Source organism: Trachurus trachurus (assembly GCF_905171665.1).
Source record: "Trachurus trachurus genome assembly, chromosome: 10".
In the NCBI taxonomy this organism is placed as follows: Eukaryota; Metazoa; Chordata; class Actinopteri; order Carangiformes; family Carangidae; genus Trachurus; species Trachurus trachurus.
Genome location: NC_139894.1, coordinates 26,444,455 through 26,467,350, shown reverse-complemented (window position 1 = coordinate 26,467,350; position 22,896 = coordinate 26,444,455). Strand labels below are relative to the sequence as shown.

The window sequence follows — 22,896 nt, the reverse complement described above, 5'->3', positions numbered from 1 at the left end:
CATAAAGAAAGACAACATTGATCTCGTAAGCAAGTTTATGTGTTTAAACTCTGAAAAACAAAGGCAACTAGTAAAGTATACTTCTTTTTAAATACTGTGCTCTTAAAAGTAAAAGCATACGCTGTTTAAAGAAGCACTAGTTATGAGGGGACAGAAAATAGCTTCATCTCTGATCATACAAGCGGACAAAGAAGTGCTTTTCGATCACATTTTGAGTTATTTATTGTTCGTAATGTCAACTTCAGATTCTGCTGACACACATGTAACAGTAGTTTTGTTATAATCACCATATGAAAAAGACAGAATTTAAAAAAAGAGTGATTCACAGTTATCTGATTTTGATAAAAATGCATTTCAGATGTGAGGATCTTTTCCAAATTTTGCTAACATGTTTCATATTCATTACCCATATTACATCTTATCACTGGAAGAACTGTTTTCAAAATAAAAGACATAAGGGTACAGTGTCTCAGTCTTGATATAATCGATACAGTTTCTATATTGGATCTAACTGTAAAAATATATTCTCAAATAAATAAATATATAACATAAATATATGTATCTAAAAGGAATAAATAAATTGTTACGCTTTGCTCTCTTGAAACAGGTCTAGACACAGGTAAGAAAAAAACAACAACTGGATTCCTTCAAAGTCCTTCTGAACAAACTGCGGCTCTCTGACACAGTACACAGTAAAAAGTACCATCTTGTGATACGACAGATTCCCACAGACTCCACATCAGCTGACGTCTCTGTCCAACGCACAACAGAGGAGATGCTCCCCGACCATTCAGCTCCGTTTCCCATTCATCTCCTATTCCACGCAGGTACTTTGTCGGGTCGTCCGGCCTCTGAAACAAACGACCCCCTCATGCCGAGCGTGCAGACATTCTAGCCTGTCTTCCTGGCTGCTGAGAGATGGCCCGTGCATTCCTACAAGAGGCCCTGGTACCTTTATCCCTGCTGGTCGGGCTGCTGTCCTCCAGCCTGCACCGGCCACATCCCCGCCTGCGTCCCTCTTTCTCTTCTCTGCTCCCTGCCTCTGAGGGGTTTTTAGCAGCTATTCCCGATCTGCACCAGGCCTCCAGGTCTCAGCTGTGTCCCAGGATGTCCCTGTACAGCTCTGGCACGCGATCAGGGTCCACAGGCCTGGGCAAAAAGTGTGTAAATTTCTGGTGCCGCCTGGATTTAGTCCCATCCCTTGGTGTCCCGTCTTTATTTAATGCCACAAAATAACGCGTCCCTCTGTCTCCGTGTTTGTAGAGGTTGGAGGAGTATGTGTTGTACCAGTTCTCCTCAAACTGCTCCCTGAAGACACATTCAGCCGTGAGCTTCTCCTGAAAATAAAGGACGCAAACATGTGAGAAAAACACATCATTACTCCTTTAAATGTGTCCTCATGGGAAATCAGCTTCTCCAAATCTGAGACGCCTTCTGTTATCAGAGGCTCAGAGAGATGATTTAGACGATATGCATAATCAAGATGGTACTTACAGAGCCATACAGCTCCCCTTTGTCGTTCATCCCGAGATAGAGTCCACTGTCCACTCCTCTAATGCTTATCAACCCAACAGCAAGGCTTATGAATTCCAAAATACCTGGAGAAGAATAACACAGTTGTTCTGTACAGACTTTGTCAAAGATGAAAGAATATTATCAAAGTACCTGAAAAAGCCTGATTCAACTCTCGCAGCAGCCAGTTGGCACAATTAATACATCTTAACAGATGAAATGATATCATAGATTTTCATTCTCATCATGTTTCTCACTCATTCCTTGCTGATGATTATTTTAAAAAACTATAGGTTTTATTATAACTGTCGCTAACTTTATGACAGGCTGTATGTTAAAAAAAATATTAATCTCAATATTTACCAAAACGACTGTGGTCCTTCCTTGTGCCTTGCACTGTGCCATCCGGAAGTATTTCCAGATGAAACCCAGTTCTGCAGTACAACTGTCTCCTCCTGAGAATCCCTTTGAGGTGCGTTAAATCCGCCGTGGTGCTCCTGGAGAGCCGGTCTCCAGGCAGGAGGTGGTCCCCCCCCAGCAGCGTCGGACTGTCCCCGAGCGGGGTCAGGTAGAAGTGGGACCCGACGTGTGCGACACCATCGATGCCGTGCAAGACGCCTCCAACTTCCCCCAGAGCAGCAGCAGCAGCAGCAGCAGCCATCGCGTCAGAGCTCAGCGGGTAAAGTTCAGTGAGGAGGTCCGGAGGGAGCGCACTTGCGTAGTAGGCTACCTGGTTTCCACCGTCACTTATTGCATGTTTACGTCCACCTCCTCCGTTACTTAGCACATGTCCCCGTGGTGCAAGGACACGCGGACGCACGGATTTCTCTCCCCGGGCATGAAACACTCACCAGATATTCAAGCTGGTTGCACCCGATTACTCCTTTTTCTCTCTTTGCTTTTTTTTTTTTTTTTTTTTTTTTATCGCCGCGTCTTCATCAGTTGGAGGTGGGCTGCAGCTGCTCCTCACAGAGGGGGCTACTCATGGTTGCATATGTACCTGTTCACAGCGGACGGTGCTGCCTCAGGGGAGTCGGGCGGCAGAGACACGGCAGAGAGGGGCTCAGTGCTGAATAAACGCTGCAGTGCAGGTAAAGGAGCTCCTGAAGTGGCAGGGTGGTGAGGCAGGTGCAAAACCACAGGACTAGTAGTGGGCGGGGCTGTTCACAGTTGAGACGTGTCCTGGCAGAGATTTTTTTTCCTTCTCCCAGAGGCAGAAAATCAGAGAGAGACATGGGAAGAGAGTTGGTGGAGGGCTGGGGGTCAAACTCAGCTCTGACATCACTTACTAACTCACATGAACCCGCTAATATAAAACATATGACACATGACACTTTACACCAAACCCACCGGCAGTGATGAGATATATTCAGTGTCAGTTTCCACCGTCATTCAGATATCTTTATATTTTCTTTTTTCTTTTCTTCACTCGCACCAATTTGACGTCCTTTAATTACAGGGGCACGTGAAGTACCCACGGCATTTCTCGCGAGCTCGGAGCAGCAGAGGGCTCGCTCGCTCGCGCTGCCTGCTCTCTGCTCGGTTGTGTTTCCCGTTACAGCAGCAGCTCAGTGTGTGTGAGCAGCCATGGCCGCCCTGCGCAGGCTCGTCCCTTCACTCACCGCCGGCTCCAGAACAAGCTGCTCTCCCGCGGCCACAGCGCTGAGAGTCGTCGCGGCCGCAGCCGGTGTCACCGCCGCGGCCGCCGCTGCTTATTACTGCTGCTCGTCCGTCGGTACTCGCGCCCGGCTGAGGAGCCATGTCGAGGCTCGACTCCTGCATCTGGCGCTGCCGTCAGTTTCCGCCACCGATAAGGTACAGTGGGTCAATTATGGAGCAGCGGGGGCTTTAGTGACAACGGCAGGCAGCTCACATGCACACACACACACAGTCCGACCTCAACACTTAGCTATTGGTCAGTCTCGGAGCATTCAGAGCATCTTCATTAATTAGCTCTTCTCACATCAGCATCATCACGTGCACGTGAAGTAGGCTACAGTAGCCTAATAGCGGTGATGATGTGTCGTCATCAGGAGCTATCCGCGACCTTTGGTGCTGAAATGGCAAAATGGTCTGTGGCGTCTGAGATCACGTGACCTAATGGCTGGAAAGGTTATGCGCACTTTTATAACATACTTCACACTTTACCGCAGTGAAATGAAGAGAAAGAAGAGAAAAACAAAATGCTTTGTATTATTTAAAGTGTGGAGAAGATTAATCGAAAGGCTGACTGTATTATGAGGTGTATTACAGAGGTCCAACAATGAGCTATAGGCTAGTGTTGAGAAGCTTTCAGTGTTTATTGATGCTATCACAGAGCAGCGGTTTAAATTATGAGGTCATACTGAAACATGGTGGTGTTGTCTTTTGACAGAAGTTGTTTTTATTATTTTGAGCACTTCATGGAACCACAGAGAAAACAAACATCCGAATCCATTAACTTTTTATTTAAATAATTTATTATTTCTTTGTAATCAGAAACCAGTGGGCTGCACAGCCACCATAGTTCATTATAATTTGATGTGTTCATATAGCAGTGTCAGTCTTAGAGGTATTCACCTTACAGTCATACAAATACAAAAACAGCAAATCGCGGTAGGAAGTGTGTTTGTCTTGGAGCAGGACGATGAGTCAGTTACTCACAGGGGGTATTTCTGTCACAGTGTCAACTACTTCCATGGTGCAGACAGAGTAAATCGTGTTAAAGTGTTGAAAGTCCATCTACAGCTTCAAGAGATCGAGATCGGTGTGTTTCAGTTTATGGCCTTCCTCGTGTCAACAGACAAGATTTAGTAACATTTTGACAAAACAAGACATTTTAAAGGAACTTGTCAACGGCACTCTTCCTACAAACAGAAAATCTCATCCAGTGAATTTAATATGCAGTATACAGTGAGTCGTGTCAGTCAGCAAATTTACTAATCATTTACACAGCTTTACACAGGTTTTCACATCTCTGTTGTAATTATTTGCATGTCAGGTCTTCAAACTATACAGTCTGCCCCCATGTGCAATGTGTATTTGCTCAATTAGTCTACATCAGCACTTCCAAGCCTCTAGCTCAGACTTGTGTTGACATGATTTCCATGGATCACGGGAGATGTAAACAAACACGTGGATCAGACGTGGCTCACACCAGAGAGTGTTTGATATGTGCAGGTACCAGGGAGCTAAAGCTGACTGGTGTCCGCAGGCAGCAGGAATTCAGGGACACATGAAACTGGACCCTGGGGCTCGGTGTAGGGGCTGACATTTGATGAGAGGTGGGGGTGGTTAGAGGGGGTTTAATGGTTAAGCAGAGGGGGGCACGCATTCCCCGGGTGTTTGCTCCGTGCCCAGTCGACCTGGCACTGTGCCACCTGACAGAGAGATCCACTCTGTCTTCACCAGTCCAGCCCTCTGATCTGGCCCAGTCTGAACAGTTGTAGGGACATTATCTGGTGCACAGGGATGAAAAACAGAGCTGACATAACATGTGCCCCATTACTGAATTAAAGCAAGGGCCTCTTTGTTGTTCCATGTGAGCGAGGCTTTTCGTGACAAGAAAAGCTTCCGTGAATTTCATAAAAAGCATCTTTCAGACGGTATTATCACTGTTGATATGATGTGCAATATTTCATAATGGTGTGTGTTTGTGTGTGTGTGTGTGTGTGTGTGTGTGTGTGTGTGTGTGTGTCTGTGTGTGTGTGTCTGTGTCGACAGGCCAGGACCTATGGTCTGGATGATGGAGACGTGTACATGTCGTCCTATGAAAACAGATTCCGCCTGTTCAGCTCGGTGGAGTACGACGGTCAGCTGTACATGACTCCACTCAACTTCATCGAGTCCATCACACTGAACGAACCAAAGAGTGAGTGAGCTTCTGTGACTCAGCAGTAAACGTTAACACATAGGAGGTGTTCCCAAAGAGTTCAGAGTAACTGTTCAACAAGTGGAGGTTAAATGTCATCTGCAGAGGAAGATATGATTAGAACAACTAAACTAAATATCAGTTACTCAGCTGACAAAATAATAATAAGTACTTTGTGGTTTTGGATTACTGATCTGGAAAATGCTAAACTTTCACTATAGGAAATTATGATTTCAATTTTTAAAATCTGTTTATAGAAAAATGATTTATCGTAACCGGCAGCAGCCTCAGCCATAACGTTCCCATGAAGGGCCTTGAGTTCCTTGGCGAGCTCACTGTGAATGGTCTAAGAAAATAAAAATTTCCTGATACTTATAATTAAAAATACTCCTTTCTTTAGGTCCAGTGTGATGTTTCAAAAATGTCTCTTCATGTCTGACTACAGGTCCCAAACCATCCGATAAAGATACCTTACAATTACACATTTATTTGCTTAAAAATATAAAGGAAAACATATTGGCAAAAAGATTATTGAAACAGTTAGAAATAAGTCAGTTAATCGAGCTCTCGTGGCAGCAGATGTACTTTTCTTTATCCTTCCTGCGCTGCAGTTGGGAGGCATCTCAGCCTGGATAATCTTTGCAGCTGTGTGGAGGAATCAGCTAAATTTGTCAGCAGCCATTTGCTTAATTACACTTCCGTCAAGTCATCAGATAAATCCCTGCTCCTTCATCCTCCTTTTACTGGAGATCTAAAAAGGAAACCCTCAGTGTTGTCCGCCACAGCAGGACTTGTTGCTGAGGGCCTGGGAAGTGTCATCAGACTATATAAGTTGTGGCTTGAAGTGCTTCAGTCATAACACCTGCATAAAGATAGACATCTTTACCAGCAACCCCACTTTTATGGCTCATTTATGTGGCAACAAACTCGCCCAGACCCAGAAAGACCAAACAACCAAGCATGGATGTCATAAATGTAATGATAAGCTATTCTGATTACTGTGATTGATTATGATTTGGTGTAGCTGTAATGTTTGAACACAACTCCACCGGCCAGACATATAACAAGGAAGTTAAATGAGAAGTACTAATGGAGCAGCCGAGCTGTTGACATCGTCACCCTGTTGCTGCTACAGCAAACGTGTTGCAAAATGGTCATTAAGGTGTTTTATGGTTATATTGAGGCTGTAAAGCCAGGAGTTTTGCCATTCCTGTGGATGTCTGGGATGACGACCTTGGACGTGAACATAATGCATCATTGATGGTTTGATTTCACAGACGACACACGGAGCAGAGGCTGGACCAGTTGTTGCCACGAAACCCAAAGTGATGTCATGTAAATTATTCATATGAGATCCATAAGGATCACAGGTTATGAAACATTCATTGAAAGCATCAAATACATGCAGGAGGACGATATCGCCACTGTGTCGACTCACGGAAATCATAATCCAGTTTTATACACAGGCTTTAAAATGTGTCAGCGAAGTGTTATTGTCACTACTATTGACGTGATTCCCCAGCCTGGTGTTTTTTTGTTTTTTTTTACGATGCATCCATCTTATCTTCTGCTTTATTGATCACTGGAATGCGTCCATGGAGATATGCAGTTTATGTTGCTGTCCACATAAACACCTGTTTCACTTCTGTTTCTCAGTTCTGTATCCTGAATATATGCACAAGTAAAACACTAACTTTATTGAACTCTATTTCTTTCAGATAGAAGAGGATGGAGATCTCTGACAAAAAAAGTGGGTTGCGTCTATTAAAACAGTTTATATTGAGGAGTCAAGCTAAATAAATTCTCAGTTTGTTACTTCCTCACTTGTGTTGATCTTGAAGAGAATCTGTGCTCTTTGCTCTGTAATTACAGTAATGCCTGTAATGCTAACAAACATTGTGTTATATGTTGTGAAAACCCAGGGGTTTAGAAATGAATGAGTGCTGTGGGATTTTCCTCTGCTCTCTCAGGAATTAGACAAGATGATGGCTGATACTCCGCCTGTTTGGAAAGGATCATCCAATTTGTTCAGGAATCTCCGTGAACGAGGTGAGGGAACCCACCTGATGTAATAGAGCTGTACACATAAATCCCCTCAATGTTGCTGAATAATTCCCCTTTGTGCTTTTATTTTTTTAAGCTGTCATATTAAGGCCTCCCATGTCTCGCTCAGACTGTGCTCTGTTGTGCATGTCAGCCTCACGTAATCCAGAGCACAGTGTGTGTGCTGTTAATGCTATCTTATCTCTCCATCAGTCCCGTAACATGTTGTAGATTTATTCTCAGGTAACCTTTGCAGGAGGGCCGAGCCTATTGATAATACACAGAAAGTTCCTTCCCTTTTTATCTAATGAAGGATGAAATAGCTGTTTAGTTTCCTGGAAAGAAGGGTGTGTTTTCATATTAATATCATTGAAAAACAAAAAACTTCCTCTAAACCCAAGTGTATAAATTATGAATTATTCATAGTCAAATCAGATTTTAGTATGTTAACCTCAACTGTTAGATAACTGACTGTGATTGTGACCAATTACCTTCTCTCATTTGATTAGTATCAACTTTCAAAAGATTTCCAAAAGAGAAAGAAATGTACTCTAACCTTAAGTTTTAACTTAATGTCATTTGGATCACAGATCTTCATCAGACTTTAAAGGCCTATGTACATTATACCATACACAGTAAAAACTTTCAGCAAGCTTTCAATCTTTCAGTCATTCAGTCCATCTTTTTGTGTCAGCAAAAATACCAAATGTTCCCTATGGCAGCTGCTTATCGGTGAAGCTGTGTAGCTGTTTTGTTTTATATGATAATCGATGATTTGGGGGTAAAAACAGTTGAAAAGCTGGGAAACTGTAGAGTTGGAAGTTGATTAAGAAAATAATTAAGTGATTGTGTAAATAATTATCAGTTGAATCAATGATTAAATTGACCTGTTTGGGTTTTTTATTGTTTCTGTGCTGAACTAATGCTGGCAGCCTGGGAGGGAGCAGCAGGACTTGGCTTCAGGACTTCCCAGTCTGTCATTACGTTAATATTCATTGCACAGATTCCTCAAGCTTGTAAACAGCTTGTAAGGCAGCATATTTGAGCAGTGCACTCGACACACATGGACTCTGATCAAACTTAATACAGTTTGTGAAACTTCCCTTCAGTTCTAAGTAACTTCATACGAAGAGAGTGAAGTCGTCTTTTTTTTTTTCTTCTTTCCCACCTGGGCCTGCACACTCCTGCTCAGTGGGTCAGACGAGCCAGCGGAGCATCAGATCTCACTGTTCTGCTCCTGTTGCTTTAGCTAAGTGCCAACGCTGGGATTTGGGGCTTTTAATCCTGCTGTTAAACGTTGCGGCTTTGTCAGGGGAAAAAGGACTGGATTGATCTGTGAACAAAGCGTTGCTTTAGAGAATGAGGGAGCTGTTTGAACCCAGCTATGTCGAGACATGTCCCACTGGCCACCCCCCTGATCACCATGGACATTATGAAGCCTAAGAATGGCATTGTATTACATCTCCGGGACTGCCACTCTGTATGAAGTGTTTCTGTGGAATTCTTTGTATTGTCTAACAACATCTACTTGAGCTCAGAGGCTGAGCTGCAGGGAGGAGGGGGGGGGGGCTCCAGGACTGAAGGTGTGTGGTATTGGTGAGACACGGCTGGAATCTTAAAAGTTTTTTTTCCCTCTCCTCAACCCATTTAAGCTTTAAAGGCTTTGAAGCTAGAGATCTGTTGTCATTATAAGGCCAAACCTGCCAAACACTGAGAGCAGGGATGATAGGACGGAGCACTTTGTCGTGGGGAATTTTTATATGAACTTCATCTAATGGCACGCATCACTAATTCTCTTTTCACACCTCCGTTTGTGTGTGTTTCAGAGGTTTTTACATCATCCTATTAGCGGCATAGTTTCCGCCTCCAGAGGAAATGCAAGACAGAGTAAAAAGTCCATCTTTGTTGGCCTTTTTTTTTGTTCTTTTTTCCTTTAATGTTCCTCTTTCTGAAAATATCTCCCTGCAGCAAACCCTGTATTCCCCAAGCTCTTTTCCCATAACACCCAGAGCAGTCACCCAGAACTATCTGAGCTCGATTCTCTATCTTCCCAAGCAAACAAAAGCCTGGGAATGCTTTCAGAGTCAGAGGGGAGAAGCCTCCTGAGTCGGCGGAGATGTCTCCTGACACTTACTCTTCCCTTCTCCGTGTCACACAACAAAGGGAGCTGAAGGACGTGGCACAAAACCTGAATCGGCCATTCTCAATCAGTGACAGATCACTTGAGAATGTATTACACCTTGTTACCCAAACACGATCAGAAGCCGTAGGCTTAAAATTTGTTTGGGTTTGTGTCCAGATCGGTCAGCTCAGTTGTAAAGCCTGTGTTTGTGTGAGAGGAACACCAAGCATGAAGTAAAAGGCACCTTTTAAGATGTTATCAGTGAGCGCGAGAAGATTACTCTTGTCTGAAGGCGTGCACTGTTTCTTTGGGTGGCTTATTCATCTCAGCTGCACGACTTTGAACATCTGTAAACACCACGTTGGTTAATGCAATCTGATGCTCTCTTGTGTGGAAAAGGGAACATCTTGGTTTTTGTTTCTCAGCTTGACAAATTTTTCTCTTTTCCCAGGTGTCATTAGTTACACAGAGTACCTCTTCCTGCTCTGCATTTTAACCAGTAAGTATTTGAAGTGACCTATAACAAATTGCCCTGAAAATGACTCTGTGTTTAGAAGCTGACTCACAAGCGTAATTTATGGTTTGATTTCAGAGCCCCATGCAGGCTTCAGGATTGCATTCAACATGTTTGATGCAGATGGGAATGAAATGGTCGACAAGAGGGAGTTCTTGGTGGTATGAACCACACCTTTATAACTGGATGTGACGAAATGCAATTGGTGACTTATGTTATAATCTATAATAACGTGTTGTCCTCTGTCCAGCTGGAAGAAATTTTCCGCAAGAAAAAGGACAGAAAAGAAGTTACTGAAGATGAAAGATTGGACCAGCAGGTATGAGTTTGAATGTGTGTAATGTTGAAGGAATTGGTCAGTATTATGACCTTACTTTGAGTTCAGTTTTACAGAGCGTTTTAGCAGTTGCTGCTTTCTGGTCTGCAATGAAATCTTCTTCACCTTCACTTTCTTTCTAGCAGGCAGCTGTTTTAGTAAACAACCTTTAAATTCCCGATCAGAGCAACAGTGAATCTTTGATTTACCTCCAAAATATGTCAAAACTTGTGTTTGCAGCTTGTTGTGCTGCCTGCAAGGGCCCGAAAAAATCAGTGAATGCAAGTTTAAAGGAGCATTATCGCAAATACAGCAGTAATAGCATAAAATAAGCTGAAATATGCAAAAGATGGGTCGGGGGGAGCCATAACTAAATTTACAAAAAAAATCACCAACAGTATAGTGTCCGTGGGGCAAATGCAGAATTTGTCTTTGTTATGATCCAAGCCGGCTTGCTGCGTTCAATTGCACTCGGAACTCGCAAATCCGACCTCCGAACTGGAAAAATGCAACAGTAAATAGTAATGTAGCAGTGTCAGGCTGCTTACAGTCACTGAATCGCTCGGTAGAACACTTTGTCTCCACGTCCCGTGTCTTTCTTCAGCTGTCCTCTCAGCGTTATTAAGGAGGAGGACGTTGCAGTTGCTGTTGTTGTCGTTGTTGTGGTTGTGCGCGACGTAGAGCTGCCGCTTCCACTAGCGAGTTTTCTTTTTCCCGCGATTGCACGTTCATTCAGCCTGGTGAGGGAGGAGGAAGGAGGAGGGGGGATGAGGGGGGGCGGGGGGGACTAAACGAGGCTGCTCTCTCTCTCTGACAGCTGCCCACTTGTTTATATCTGATAAGCTCCGCCTGGCTCCATCTAGTGGCCGAATTAAGAATTTGGATTTGCGATAATGCTCCTTTAAAGCTGCACTTTATGAACCCACAGGGAGGAGACTCCTCAACTAAAGTGAAACACTTTAGCATATCTTAGCTCAGTGTTTTTCAACCTTGGGAACGGGACCCGGGAATTGATAAAAAAAATTACTGATAAAAAAATATGTATTTTAACTAATTATTATTCTTTTTAAAATTATGATTAAAACACCACACACAATCTTAAACAACCGTATTCTATAATTTCACTTTCTCGAATATTAATAGAGTTCAAATAAAATGCAGAATATAAAAATATCTGAGCTGGCACATCTTGATTGATGGGGGGGTCGCCAGAAATTTGTGATGTCAAAATGGGGTCACGAGCCAAAAAAGGTTGGGAACAACTGTCTAGCTCATTGCTTGTGTGAACACTACCTGCTGAGCGCCAACCAGCAGACAGACTAGCTGGTGTCACTGTTGAGCAAGCGGCAGCTACAGAGGGTGGTGGAGACCAAAGCAGAGCTAAAAGAGAGTGAGTATTGAACAAGAACTTGACTTCAAATGAGCAACGTCGCAACAGCTGCTTGATGCATAAACTAGAACTTACTCAATAAATTGGCTTAATAAGGTTATGATATGATGCTGTGTTCACAGCTTCATTCGTCCAACGTGGTTGGTTTTTGCTTGCAACACTTGCAGTTTTCCTAGAGAGAAGAGGGGCTGCACATAGGTGAATGTGGTCCTACAGGGTAAAACATGCCTGAGGCTTTCATCTCTTTAAGGCTGTCTTCTGCAGCATGCAGGTGGATGTAAACAGGCAGAGCTGAGCACAGCGATAAGAGCTGCTCTTTGAGGTCTTATCACACAAACACAACATGGAGGAGCTTACTCTGCTGGGACAAACGTTAGCATCTCTGGACAGTCTTGAATTAATCTGTCGCCCGTATACGCATCAAAAAGATCATTAGAATGGGCACTCAAGATTTGAAAATATAATGATGCTTTGCAAAAAAGACAGCTGAGGATAAAGACTTCACAAAGCTGAAGAAAAGACGGACTAATCTCAGCTGACCGGTGAAGTCACATCATATAAACTTTGACTTAAAAAAAAATCAATTGATAGCTCACAAACACATTTCCTGCTGTCTTCCTGTTCTAAAACGCTTTGTGAATTATGAATGAGCCTTCTGTCGTTCATCCACCTTCTCTCTTTTGCATTTCAGATCCTGCAGCTTTACGGCCATCGAAAATCCCAGACACACAATGTGCGTATTGTTCTTTTTCCCTGAAGGAAAATGTTCTGCTTGTTGCATGTGTTTCTGGCACTCTATCTCCCTAACCCCAAAATGTTTTTGCATAGTGAGTTAGCACAGAAAACACAGCTGACACCACCCGTATTTGTCTCTGTTAACACCAGATAGCCTCATTCACATTCACTGAAATTGAAATACATTGGTGTGTGCTTCTGCATTATCTGACATATTGTCTTTGTCTATGTGTGTGTGTATGTGTGTGTGTGGCAGAAGAGTGCAGATGATTTATGTACTTGCCTTTTGTCAGCGTAGGGCGAGAGATTCCACTTCAAAAAGCTCTTACCTGAAGACTGACAACGTTTTCACACAGACCCCCATGTTTTATTTTTACAGTTTCTTGAGGAGTGGTATTTGGGCTCAGGTTACCTTTAGAGATGGGTTTGACCATGAAGATGCCAGTCAGAGGAGCAGCAGCACTGTGAAAGCACTCAGCACACACAGAGAGGAGCCTACAGCTAACACAGGGACAGAGCCGTCCTGTCAGAGGCCTGTGAAGACTTTACCTTTAGGTGTGTCTTTTTTGTTTTGATTCCTCCTCGTGTACTGTAGCTGTCTTTCCAGCAACAAGTTAAAAAATCAAACCTTTTCAACACACACAACAGGCATGTCTTCAGTGCTGTGGTTGGGCTTTTCCCCGGCACATTCTGCTCACAAGTGCATCAGGACCTTTTCATGGGACCGGTGCGGAGCATTAAAGAGTTGTTCTGTAATTAGCTGTGGGATCATGTCATAAATCTCCCTCTCTGGTGAAAAGCGATGAGGCGCAGAGGAAAAGTTGTTTTATCAGCTGTCTCACCCTCGGGCCGTAAACCACAAAAAAACTGAATAAGATAAATAAATATTATGAAATGAAGCAAGCCGTACTTAAGGACACGTGTCGACGGCGGCAGGCTGTTGCTGGTTGGCTGTGTGCTTGTCAGTGAGGTGATGTCGAGACTTGAGACTGAAGAAATGATAGGTTCATAAAGCAGAATGAAACAGAGAGAGAGAGAGAGAGTAGTTTGTTAATAACTGGGAGTGAGAAATAGTTTTTTTAAACTATGTGGAAGTTACATTTTCTCTGATCTTTTTATTGCACATGACACCAGTTACAAGCAAATTGTTGTTGACTGTTGTGCTTCAGTGAAGCTTCAGCTCTGTTAGTGCCACAGCAGCTGAGAGGGTGAAGGCAGCAGTGTAAACTGTAATAATAGTAATGATTGGTTAATCCGAGAGCAGGAGCGTGACCTCATTGAGAAAAATAACACAGAGTGACTTCTTTGTTCCAGACGGCATCAAGCAGCAAAACACACACACAAAAAAACAGAAAATATACATCAGCATCAAAGTAAAATCTGAACCTTTTTCACAACAGTGCTGTTTATAGCAGGTGTCTGATAACCTACATTTACCTCGCAGCTTAGTATCAACCAATGATGTACTGGGTGGGTTCATTTCCATAGCTAACCTGGCATGAATCACCCTCCAGGTCTGACGCCCTGCATGCTTTGGACATGTGTTAGCTGCGTTGGCTCGGTGTCCTGCCAAGAGGCTGCATGCATGGCTGCAAACCAGGCTCATGTCAGGGCCGATGGGCCTCTCAGATACACCGGTGTCAGCCTCGCTCTGTTTCTGCCTGTTTGACTATGGATGGGTGTCAGGCTGTCTGTCCGTCTCTTGCTGTGTCTCTGTGGATTGAATACACACACCTATCTGTTTGTCTGTCCTGTGCCGTTCGCCTTCAGTCTGCGTGTGTGTCTGTTCTCCCGCCACGGTGTGCACCCTTTGTGCCGTGTCTGTCCGTTTACCTTTCCCCCACTCTAGTTAACATGTGCCAGATGTATTTTGTCTTCTAACAGCTGTGCTTCAACTGCGACTACAGGTTCTTAAAAAAGACAGTCAGCATGTGGAGGCCCGCGGCATGTGGGATGTTCTCAGACGTGGCACGAGTCAAGTTCTGTTTTCTGATCTGACTGAGGTAGTGAAGCAAGTCGTTTAGATGCTTCTACATATCACACACACAGTAATACTCATTCAACAGGTCCTGCTGTACCATCTGACGTCCCTCACTGTTTGTTTCTCTGTAGAAAACCCTGTAGGTTCTGTGCTAGAAAACACTGTGGAGCGCTCTCTTGATTTATGCATCTGCCCTCCTTGTTAGTAAGAGTCAATACTCAGAGCTCCACTAATGTTTCCCTAACAGAAGCAGCATCTGCTACCAGGGTGCAGCATGTGTAACAAACTGTTGCATGGCCTGTGTTTGTATGGTGAAGACATGAAATACACTGAAATGCCCTCTGTTTGGTTTCAGACGCAGGGAAAATTAACCATTAACCCTGAGTAATTATTCAATAGCTGAATCTGGGTATGGCTATTAACTAACATCTTTACTCAAAAGTTTCAGCATGGTTAAATAAATGTCATTGTTAATGTTTACCTCCCCGTTACCATGACATTGCTGTATGTGACTGAACAACTTGTCCTGGCTGCTGGAACTGAGATTTTGTGCAAATTTAGACAAAGTTTTGCTCAGTCATTGCCGTTAATAAGTTGTGCATTGTGGTTTGCTGCATTTGTGATGCCTTTTCTAAATCGTATAACGTCTGAGTTGGATATTTGAAGCTGTGAGGGGTGGTAACAGTTACCTTCTGATCCTTCTGACAGCATGTGGATGAAAAAATAGAGACAACCCTGCTGGTGCATTTCTTTGGAAAAAAAGGAAAAGCCGAATTGAAATTTGAAGATTTTTACAAGTGAGTGGAGAAACCTTTTGTCTGCTCCGTCATTAATCATGATGTCCCAAGGGAAATGATTATCTCGCTCTGTGATATTGCCATTAATCATTTTCACACCACATTGAACCTCTAACAGTTAAACCTTTGGTAGTTTTGTTAAGTGTGAGCTCCTGTCATCAGCTGTCGTCCGTCTCGCCCTCCAGGTTCATGGACAACCTGCAGACAGAGCTGCTTGAGATAGAGTTCCTCTCCTACTCCAAAGGCATGCCCACCATCAGCGAGGAGGACTTCGCTCGGATCCTCCTCCGATACACCAACGTGGACGACGTCAGCGGATACTTGGGGAACGTGCGGAACAACATACCGGATGAAAAGGTCCACTGCTACTCCTTGACATCGTTACCGACAGATCCCAGCTACATTACAATGCGTTGACAGAGTAACAGTAACACACCACAATATGATATAACTAATACAACATCAAAAACGTGAGCCTTAAAAGCACTAGACAGAGTTAACAGAAAATGACTACATCGATCAGGGCTTTTGATCCGACCCCCTGTCATGTGACCCTTCCCTCTGATGATTCTCACACGAGAAGCGTGAAACTCACAATTTCTACTGGTTGTTGAACTTACATAGAGACAGTGCGTGGTTTAAGGGGGGTTATGTGTTGCAGCTAATTGACAAACAACAGTTGATCTGTCTGCCCAGTGCAGCATCTCTGTCTGCACAGATACAGTCAGTGTATCTGTGGATATATAGGTGCCTGTACAGACACGATGCTACCACACCTACTGCACCCAGCCAACTAATAGTCCCAGCACAGAACTCCCACCAAAATTATATTTATTTTATGTTTTTAATGAATGAAGTGACTGAATAATATGTGTTAACTGCAATGCTTCAGAGCTGCTCCCAGGACTTCACCTAGGAGAGGCCTAGGCTAACTGCCTCCAGTCTGTATGCTTAGCTAAGCTAATTGAACATTGTAGCTACTGTATAGCTTCTTAGTGTACAGACATGAGGAGTGTTGATCTTCTCATCTAACTCCATGAAAGAAGATTTTTTCCTAAGATGGTAGCATACCATATTTGTTATTCCACATCTGTCATCCACTGTGGAATTTACAACTTGCACATTTTTTAGAGTGGAAGGGGGTTTCCAAAGCTGTTTACCATCTGACAAGCTCTTCCAAAAAGAAGCTTAATTTTTCTACAAACATATGAAGCTTACATATCAAAAAAAAAATTAAAAAAATCTTCACATGACTCCATGGGGCTCTTAGATGCAGAAATAGTCTGCAGTTATTCGGTTCTGCTTGAATGTGGCAGTGTTTCCCCCTCTGCTTCTTCCCATACCACTGTGTGAATTAGCTGTTGAGTGAAGCATCCTCATTTGAGCTTTAATTTGTTTTTCCTCTCGGCACGCTGACCCGTATGAAAAGACGCCAGCAGCTCCTCAGCCACCTTGAGGAGCCTGTTGCGAGATCTCCATTGATAATCAAGTGGGACTCATCATTAGGCTAAGAGATATTTTATGGCCCTCACCTTGTTAAAACAGCAAAGCGTCACAGATTAGTCATTACTCCATTTGTTAGACTCTGTGTGTTGCCTGTTCAACGGGGCCCCAGGCTCGAGAAGGCGCTCGTAGCTGCGGGACGGTCGAGTGGACCTCAATAGGCTCAGTGTTTGAGTCACCAGCCTGAGATGTTCAGGGATTCATCACTTTAGTTTTTGTTTATGCAAGTATCAGGTTAATCTGCTTTAGAAAAGTTTGCAAACGGCCTGACCTCTCCCACCCACTCCCCTCCCCTCCCCTCGCTGCTGACAGCTCAGCGTGTCCATACTGCACGGGGAAAATCCAGCAGTGTATACTTTGTCTGTTGGGTGTGTTATCTATCTGACGGCTTCAAGGTCCCACACACACCAAAGGATTCCCCTGCAGGATGAAAGGAATCAGATTATTATGCATTGTGTGAATTGTAGCTGTAGCGTTGACACGTGCAGACGTTTGCTTCATGAGACAATTATTCTCATTTCTAATGTTACATTTCACAAAGTCTGAGTTTAATGATGTTTTATTGCTCTTATGTCTTTGCAGGGAATCACCTTTGAGGACTTCAGGTCCTTCTTCCAGTTCTTAAACGACCTGGAGGATTTTACCATCGCCATGCAGATGTACAACTTTGCCAACCGCTCCATTGGCCAAGGTAAAGACTCCCCAGCTGTACAACACATACACTTGGTAACTGGATAAGTTGGTCGTGTCTCTGTGTGCTGGCAACGTTGAAGTCATGGATATGATTGAGACCAGCAGCTGCTGCGTTCATGGTGAAAACACAAACTTCTGCAGAGATGAGAGGTTGTAATTTACCTTCTCTGTGTACAGTGTAAAGCTGCTAAAGCTACACTTCACATTTCCAGTCATCTTCTTGTGCACACAGTGGTGCAGACACACTAAGGTCAATGAATACAAACATACTTTCGCCTGTGTTTATAGAAACATTTGCTAAGTCACTGATAGACACTAAATGTTTAAAGTTGGTGTTTTTTCTTTTATATGTCTTGTATTTACTTCGACTAATTCTTGGTGAACTCCGGGACCCCTGAACATTACACCCACATGTGTCTGTTACGGCCTCCACTCTTCAGGGAAGGTTTTCTTCACTCAAGCCACAAAAGCATTAGTCAGGTCTAACACTGATGTGGGATTAGGTTGAGGTCGAGGATCTTCGGAGGTGGGTCAAGTTCTCTCTTGTTGCTGTGCACATGGACACAGATTATTTGTGGATATAGTACATCTAGAAAATATTATACAGCATTATACAGTTGTTTTCATAACCTGACCTCCTTGACCTTTGCCAGTCAATGGAGAGTCCCTTTAATATTTGATGAAGCCCAATCGCTGTCTTTGCCTCAGGAGCAAGGTTTGGTGTCTGTGACCGTCCTCATCCTGTAATTAACACGTGTGGATGTAATTTTGGAGATCTGGTCTTGGTTGGTTTATGTTGCTGAAGGTTTGCAGGACACTTCAGACGTTTTTGGTTTCTTGTAGTTTCCCGCCTTAAAAGACTTAAAGATATCCATGCGTTGAGTGAAGCTCAGCATGGAGCTGAATGCAGAGAAATAAAAAATAGTTTTCTAATATTTTGTCTTATCACTTTAAATGTCTTATTCAGAGGAGTTCAGGCGAGCTGTCTACGTGGCTACAGACATCAAGCTGAGCCACCACCTGGTCAACACAGTCTTCAGGATCTTTGACGAGGATCACGACGGGAAGCTCAGCCACAAGGAGTTCGTTGGCGTCATGAAGGACCGGCTGCACCGCGGCGACCGGGTGAGACAGTTTAGGTCATATTAACGAAATGTATCTCTACTTTATGACGCTGAAGGTGACGGAGGCGGCGTGCCTTCCTCGTCAGCTTCACAGAGCAGCTGCTCAGAGGCCTGTAGGTGTTGGTATCAGGACCACACAGTGGCACTGGCTGATGGGAGAGATCAGAGTTGTATCTATCAACTACTTCGTAATGTGTAATCTGTGTAGAGTAAAGACCCGAGACATAGACATATGGCTGCAAAGTCAAGTCAGATTTAACCTGGTGAAGGACGAACAGGTAAATGTTGTTTATTTTCAAAACAGGATGCGTTTACACAATTAGACCCACTTAAGCAACTATTACCAACACAAACACCATCTTTCCTGTTTAATTACAACTCTAAGTGAGCGCTAATTATGCCTCTTTTTTCTTTAGGTAATGGTGCACTTAAACACTTCCATGGCATCATGTCTAAATTACACTCCTGCCACTTTTTATTAGTGGAACACGTCTCACCTCAATGTACCGCCGTGATTTTTGTGAAATTATACTGCCACCTAGTGGGACATCAGGAAACTAATCTCATGGTGTTTTTCATTTCTCTCTCTCTCTCTCTCTCTCTCTGTTTCTCTCTCTCTTACACACACACACACACACACACACACACACACACACACACACACACACACACACACACACACACACACACACATAGGGTGCCCGAGTGGAGGAAAAGTTCACCTCTTTCAAGTCCTGCATGAAGAAGCAGCTCTCGAGCAAATAGGTAAAAACCTTCCCCTCACACTGTCGGAGTTCTTGGAGAGATTAAAAATAAACCAGCGAATGTGAGACATAAACATGCAGAATGAATTCTCTACCAGAGTTTGCAGACTCACACTAGTGCAGTGTATAGTCAGCCTTTTCAGATGTGTTTCAGGGCACACACTCTCCTCGCCCCAAGCATTAAGTTACACTGTAATATTAACGCCTGATCAACTGCCACCAGATACCAGCTTAAGTCTGCATACATGAGCAGTGAGCAGTGCAGTTTAAAGCCATATAAATGTTTCAAAGGAAATGCACCTCTCTGGAGGGGCCTTGATAATCTGCCTTGATAAAACTTGGGGGAAAAAGACAACATCTGAATATTTATATTCTATCTGTATTTCTTTCTCAAACTGCGCTGTTGTAATGTGAAAATATCTAGTTTGTGAAATAAGGGAATTTTTGCGACAAAGGACAAAATAGCTGCCAAATAACTGTCGGTATGTCACTTTGATACATTGTGTGACCTTTTCAGTAGTTAAATGAATTGGCTGAATTTTTGCTAAATACTTTATCCAGCTTAACTTAGCACAGCTAGTCTGTTCAAAGTTACTGAAATCCACTAAGTTCTTCTAAAGGTTATGAAAAATATCACATATCAAATGCAATTTAATACAAACCAAAACATAACTCGGAAGACTTCCTGCTCTATTAGCCTCACTGTGAGTTTTCTAAGCAACCACAGAGACCACAGGAAGCCCCTACCCAGCAACAGATAAACAGACAGAAACGTCAGCTTTTTGTTATTTTAGGCTACAGTAACCAGCTGTTAGCAGTAGCTATTCACAAACTGATCTTCTAATAAAGAGAAGAGAGCAAATAGCCTATGACAAGAGCCACAAAATATCAAACTGATTCTTTACCTTTCAGCAGTAGTCATTTGGATTTTCTGTGATTATCTGTGACTCTTTTCTGCCATTTTGATAATTTTCTCCCTTTCTCATTTTTTATTTCTATTATAAAAGAAAATAGGTCAAATCTACAGATAACATAGATGTTTAAAGGAGCTGCTGGGTTTGTTGCCTGTTTAAAACTCATAAGGGGATTTGTATGAAAATCCACAGGTGTAGACACTGCAGAAGACCCAGATATTTTTTCTGCATCCTTGCAGAACTACTGCTGCATTCATGCTCCCTGTCTGTTTGATTAAGATGTGCAAGGAGTTTCTCATATTCTAGTGTCTTTGTCCCTAGTATATAATATAAGAAAGAATTGGCTGCAACTTCAGTGCAGGAGCGACTCTAACTGTTCGGTCTACCTGTTCACTTCAGTCTCACTGGACTTACTAACACTGGTGTTGTTCTGTATTTGTCACCAGGTGAAGATCCCAACATCAGTGCATGTGCTACTAAGTGGACGAGCCTTTCCTCCACTGTGTTGTGTGGCAGGGCGGCAGGGTTAGTGCATGCTGCAGCATCTTATTACACTGTGTTAGAAGTTTGAAAATAAACAGGACATGGCACAAACAGGATGTGGTCAACCTAATGCGAAGCTCTTGCAATTGGTTAAACAAACACAAGTGACCCATTATGGACCCACAAGAAAATCCACTTAACTGAGTGTTGCAGGACTCTAAATTGCACTAATTAGTTTAAAACCACTTTTACCTAATGAGAACTATTTATTCATTCATCTACTTGTACATATATTTATTAATTAAAGATAGCTAATGCTGATTTTATAAAACGTGTCTTATTACTGCCTTGCCAGTGTGTATTGTTCAGTTTGATCCCTCTTATGTCCCCAGTTTATTCTGTGCGACAGCAGCATTACTCGCATACTTTGTCCTTCTGTCGGCTCTGCAGCCCCCTGCACAGATCAGCTTAGGACAGCAGCACCTCCCCCTTCCTCTTATCCTCCCCCTCCTCCGCCTCTCTCCCAAAGCGCTGCAGCTAAAATCCACCAGGATCCCTCAGAGCCAGCGGGCCTGAGCACACACACACCCTCAGTCTGTGGCTTTTCACTGTTTAACTACAGGCAGCTAACACTGTTAATCATTTCTTGGCTAGTAAACACAAGTGCTACTTTCATGCCACTGGCAGGGATGACCTCTTTATAAATATGCAAAAAAAAAAAAATCAAAAAAGCCATATATTTGTTCCACTCTTAGGACACAGATCTTAAATAGTTGTGTTGGCTTTAATTTAGCTGTAGATTCAATGACCTTCCCTTTAAACTCTGTAAGGAGGAGATTGTACTACTACTACTACTACTACTACTTCTACTACTACTACTAAGACGATGACTACTACTTGATGATTGTTTTATCCTGTTACAGTGTTTGCTTTGGGTGGAGTTACTGAAAAAGACTGAAGATATCAACATGTTACATGCGCTAATATTAATCAGACTGATGTGTTTGTATTTCCGACTACTTTCTGTTAAAATATTGAATGTTTGGATTAGTTAGTTCTCTGGAAGAGTTTTGGAGCCTTCTTTTAAATGAGGCCTTGACTGCTACGCTGACACACCATCAGCGTAGATGCATTTATAATGAGATGGTGCAATAAATATAAGAACAAATATTTGGCTCTTTGTTTTATTTTTATTGTATCACAGAAACAAACCATTGTTGGATTATTCAGTTGCTGTTTTAACACAAAAAAGTTGCTGATAAACTGTGAAGGGCCCTCGCTGCCTTCACCAGACAAACCTCTTCTTCTTTTTAACTACAGTCCTCCGATCATCTGGACCACAGTAGAATAAATTAGCTTTTTTATCCTCAACCTGAAGGGAAATCATTAACAGTATTAATCATCAGTAACCTGGGGCCATGTGGGTGTTGGAGACTCTAATCAGGGACTTTTTATCTTTAAATGATTAATTCAGCAGGGTAATAATTTGCAGTCTCACACTAATTCTGCACTTCCTGAAATGAGGTGAAGGCCTTCTTTAAGGAACCAGTAACAGATCCCGACATGTACAGTAGGGAAAAGTCTCCTTTCAATTTTTTTTCATTTTTTTTCATTTGTAGTTGTAGGTGCACTGATCAAATATTTATGAATAGATCTTTATGTATCAAGATCATCTATATGTTTTATTTTGTGATTTGCTTGTATTTCTTTCTGGTTGAGAATGTGTGTGCTTGTTCATCAGATCCAAGCATTAACGGCATCACCCACCCATATTTATGTAAAAATACCGGTACTTTCATACACCCTTGCTCGGTTCTGAGCTGTTTTGGTTTCAGGTTCCACTTTCCCATTAGTATGAACAATCTAGTTGATGTAAAAAAAAAAGAAGAATTACTGTATCCTCTGAAAAGCAGCCCAGAGGGATTCTCCAGCAATTTAGCGTTGCACTTTCATTAAGCTGTGGGATTTACAGGAGACAGATTAAAGGAAGCATGGTCAAAATCAGCAGAAGCTGATACACTGACTATGTTTTTTTGTAATAGGTACTGAAAGTGACTTGATCCAGTAAATACCATAATACTTCACATTCATTGATCCTCCCTTCCTGGTAAATGCCCCCATATTTTGAACTCTGATCATGTGTCAGATTCAGTCC

At 42.9% G+C, this 22,896-nt stretch overlaps 2 protein-coding genes across 3 annotated transcripts; one reads left to right on the top strand and one right to left on the bottom strand.

Moving 5' to 3' along the window:
* Nucleotides 1-1,082: 1,082 nt before the first annotated feature.
* Nucleotides 1,083-2,173, bottom strand: fgf20b (fibroblast growth factor 20b; the record flags this gene model as incomplete). The annotated part of the gene is made up of 3 exons (XM_083980991.1): nt 1,083-1,337; nt 1,495-1,598; nt 1,876-2,173. 3 exons carry the CDS (start codon nt 2,171-2,173, stop codon nt 1,092-1,094), a joined length of 648 nt encoding a protein of 215 aa, XP_083837117.1. The 3' UTR covers nt 1,083-1,091.
* Nucleotides 2,174-2,180: 7 nt separating this feature from the next.
* On the top strand, nt 2,181-21,897 carry micu3b (mitochondrial calcium uptake family, member 3b). Of its 2 annotated transcripts, none has more exons than XM_083980990.1 (14): nt 2,181-2,603; nt 5,215-5,362; nt 7,081-7,112; nt 7,333-7,411; nt 9,979-10,026; nt 10,120-10,202; nt 10,292-10,360; nt 12,439-12,480; nt 15,172-15,260; nt 15,446-15,617; nt 17,346-17,454; nt 18,424-18,581; nt 19,277-19,345; nt 20,705-21,897. In XM_083980990.1, exons 2-13 carry the CDS (start codon nt 5,251-5,253, stop codon nt 19,343-19,345), a joined length of 1,062 nt encoding a protein of 353 aa, XP_083837116.1. In that variant the 5' UTR covers nt 2,181-2,603; nt 5,215-5,250; the 3' UTR covers nt 20,705-21,897. The 2 variants fall into 2 exon arrangements, with proteins under 2 accessions (XP_083837116.1, XP_083837115.1); XM_083980989.1 differs by lacking the exon at nt 2,181-2,603 and adding an exon at nt 3,021-3,327.
* The last annotated feature ends 999 nt before the right edge of the window (nt 21,898-22,896 follow it).